Source organism: Neomonachus schauinslandi, chromosome 6 (assembly GCF_002201575.2).
Source record: "Neomonachus schauinslandi chromosome 6, ASM220157v2, whole genome shotgun sequence".
In the NCBI taxonomy this organism is placed as follows: domain Eukaryota; kingdom Metazoa; phylum Chordata; class Mammalia; order Carnivora; family Phocidae; genus Neomonachus; species Neomonachus schauinslandi.
Genome location: NC_058408.1, coordinates 4,504,136 through 4,507,266, shown reverse-complemented (window position 1 = coordinate 4,507,266; position 3,131 = coordinate 4,504,136). Strand labels below are relative to the sequence as shown.

Here is a 3,131-nt window from a genome sequence, read left to right as displayed (position 1 = left end):
CGTCCGTCTCTGGCTCCGTCTCCGCGGAACGGAGCTGCGGCGCGGGAAGGGCGTCACGCGAAGAGAACAACCGCCCCGCTCCGCGACGAGAGCTGCGGGCCTCCAGGGCCGGCGGACCACACCTCCCGCAAGGACCGGAGGTCCCGCCCCCACCGGAGGAAAGAGCGGCAGCGACGCAGCCAATCCGGAGGAAGGCAACCTCGGCCGGGCCACTGAGAGCGCGGCACCTCCCGCCGGAAGCGGGACGGGGGCGGGGCGTTCTGCCGGAAGCTACAGACCCGCGGTCGTTTCGGTTGGCTGCGGGCGGGTGGGAGATGCGCCGGCCGCCTGAGGCGCGGGCGCCGAGCGAGGGTCGGGGCTCCGAGGGCGGCTCCGGGCTGGGGCCGAGCGGCTGACGCGCCGTGCGGTCATGGGCCCGAGCAAGCCCTGGGGAGAATGGTTCCTGAGCCTGCGGGTGCCGCCGGCCGGGGTCTTCGGCGTGGCCTTCCTCGCCCGGGTGGCCCTGGTTTTCTACGGGGTCTTCCAGGACCGGACGCTGCTCGTGCGCTACACGGACGTGGACTACCAGGTGTTCACGGACGCCGCGCGCTTCATCACGCAAGGGCGCTCCCCGTACCTGCGGGCCACCTACCGCTACACGCCGCTGCTGGGCTGGCTGCTCACGCCCAACGTCTGCCTGTGTGAGCTCTTCGGGAAGTTTCTGTTCATCAGCTGCGACCTCCTCACCGCTTTCCTGCTCTACCGCCTGCTGCTCCTCCAGGGGCTGGGCCGGCGCCGCGCCTGCGGCTACTGCGTCTTCTGGCTGCTCAACCCCCTCCCCATGGCGGTGTCCAGCCGGGGCAACGCGGACTCGCTGGTGGCGGCGCTCGTGCTGGCGGCGCTGTACCTGCTCGCGAGGAGGCAGGTGGCGTGCGCCGCTGTGGCCTACGGCCTCGCCGTGCACATGAAGATGTACCCGGTGACCTACATCCTTCCCATCGCCCTGCACCTGCTCCCGGAGCGCGGCGGCGGCGGCCGCCCGGGCGCCCGCCCGGGCGCCCGCCGGCCCCGCTTCCTCTTCCAGGCCCGTCTGTGCGAATTCCTCAGGAGGCTTTGCAGTCGGGCCGTGCTGCTCTTCGTGGCGGTGGCCGGGCTCACGTTTTCCGCCCTCTGTTTCGGCTTTTACAGTAAATACGGCTGGGAGTTTTTGGAGCACACCTACCTGTATCACCTGACGAGGCGGGACATCCGGCACAACTTTTCTCCGTACTTCTACATGCTGTACTTGACCGCGGAGAGCCCGTGGAGCTCCTCCCTGGGCGTCGCCGCCTTCCTGCCGCAGTTCGTGTTGCTCTTGGCCGTGTCCTTCGCCTACTACAGAGACCTCGTCTTCTGTTGTTTCCTGCACACGGCCATCTTTGTGACTTTTAACAAAGTCTGCACCTCCCAGTACTTTCTCTGGTACCTCTGCCTGCTGCCCCTTGTGATGCCACTCGTGAGAATACCCTGGAGACGAGCTGTGGTTCTCCTAATGCTGTGGTTTATAGGGCAGGCCTTATGGCTGGCTCCTGCCTATGTTCTGGAGTTTCAGGGAAAGAACACCTTTCTGTTTATCTGGTTAGCTGGTTTGTTCTTCCTTCTTATCAACTGTTCCATCCTGATTCAAATAATTTCCCATTACAAGGAGGAACCCCCCATGGAGAGAATCAAATATGACTAATAGGACTCCAGTTCTTCTGCCACTTCGATTACATTCTGATTGTCCTGAATGGACCAGAAGAGAGCTTTGGGAAACATTTTTGAACATCCTGTGCGCTCTAGTGAAAATTCAGTTTGGAGCATAAAACCCTGTTCCAACGGAAATTAAGACAAATGGTTGCCTTATTTATAAAGGGGACTCAATGACTGAGGTCCACGTCTAGGAGATCTTAAGACTCTCAGTTATCTGGGACATGATGGGAAGTAAAGGTTACCTGTTGAAAATGGAAAATCTGATGAAACTATCAGATGATAAAAGGTTTTTGTAGAAAAATAGAGGAATGTAGTTAGAGACATAAAGTCTTAAGTCGGTATTCATACCAGTTATACTATGCTACAGTCCGAAAATGTCTTTTTAAGCCCCACTTTTTCTTTTTAAAGCTTTCCCAATAGCTGTGAAAACTCACGGAACATTCCTAAAGTACAGCTTTTAGATGTCAAGTGTTAAGTAATACCACTGTGCTTAGGTTGGGAGAGTTCATTCTGTGTTAAAAGTGGGGGCTTAGAAAAAGAGTCCAAAGAATTTAAATTGTAATCATGTTTCACGTATTTGTTTTATTACTTAGTTTTTCAGCACTTAGTCTCAGTGGTATTAGACTACCATTTGGTTTTATACAGGATTAAATTAAAATTCACCCATCTTTAAACTTGAGTCATTACATATTTCAAAATAGCATCTTGCTTTTGATTTTGAAGTCCACAAACCATTAGGGACATTTTAGTGTTCTCTTATACCTCTTTGTTTTTAATTTTCTGATTACCTTAAAATATTTTTCATACAGAATTTAAGGTAATCAAGTGTAATCTGTGTTGTAAAAATGAAAACTAGTAGATTTTAAGTGATAGAAAACTAAATTGTTAGTAAGACATTTCCCAGCTTAAAAATACCCCACTTAAAAAAATTCCATGGTGGGGCGCCTGGGTGGCTCAGATGGTTAAGCGTCTGCCTACGGCTCAGGTCATGATCCCAGGGTCCTGGGATCGAGTCCCGCATGGGGCTCTCTGCTCCTTGGGAGCCTGCTTCTCCCTCTGCCTCTCTCTCTCTCTCTGTCTCTCATGAATAAATAAATAAAATCTTAAAAAAAAAAAAAATTCCATGGTGGAAATGGAGACCTGTCTGGGAGGCTCTGGAAAGCCTAGAAGCATCCTAAGTAGCCATAAATCTAGACCAAGAAATTGAGGGAGAGAGTGTGGAAATGAGGCTTTGATGAGCAGATCTATTTCCCTTATTACTATGATGAATATTTCTAGGGAAGAAATGCTTTCTGAGATTTAAATGAGCAACCTAAAAAAATTTTTTTTAACATAGCCCATCTAGGCTGGGGACTCCCTAACACTCTAAAAAAATGCAGTAGTAATATAGGAGTTTGACTTTATGATTGTGGTTTTAAAAG

General features: G+C 52.3%; 1 protein-coding gene across 1 annotated transcript; it reads left to right on the top strand.

The window, feature by feature from the left end:
- Nucleotides 1–291: 291 nt before the first annotated feature.
- PIGM (phosphatidylinositol glycan anchor biosynthesis class M) lies at nt 292–2,698 on the top strand. The gene has a single exon (XM_021681917.1). It carries the CDS (start codon nt 410–412, stop codon nt 1,697–1,699), a length of 1,290 nt encoding a protein of 429 aa, XP_021537592.1. The 5' UTR covers nt 292–409; the 3' UTR covers nt 1,700–2,698.
- The last annotated feature ends 433 nt before the right edge of the window (nt 2,699–3,131 follow it).

Bases quoted from the DNA above. Each gene is read 5' to 3' on its own strand.
- PIGM (XM_021681917.1), top strand. From the start codon at position 410: ATGGGCCCGAGCAAGCCCTGGGGAGAATGGTTCCTGAGCCTGCGGGTG.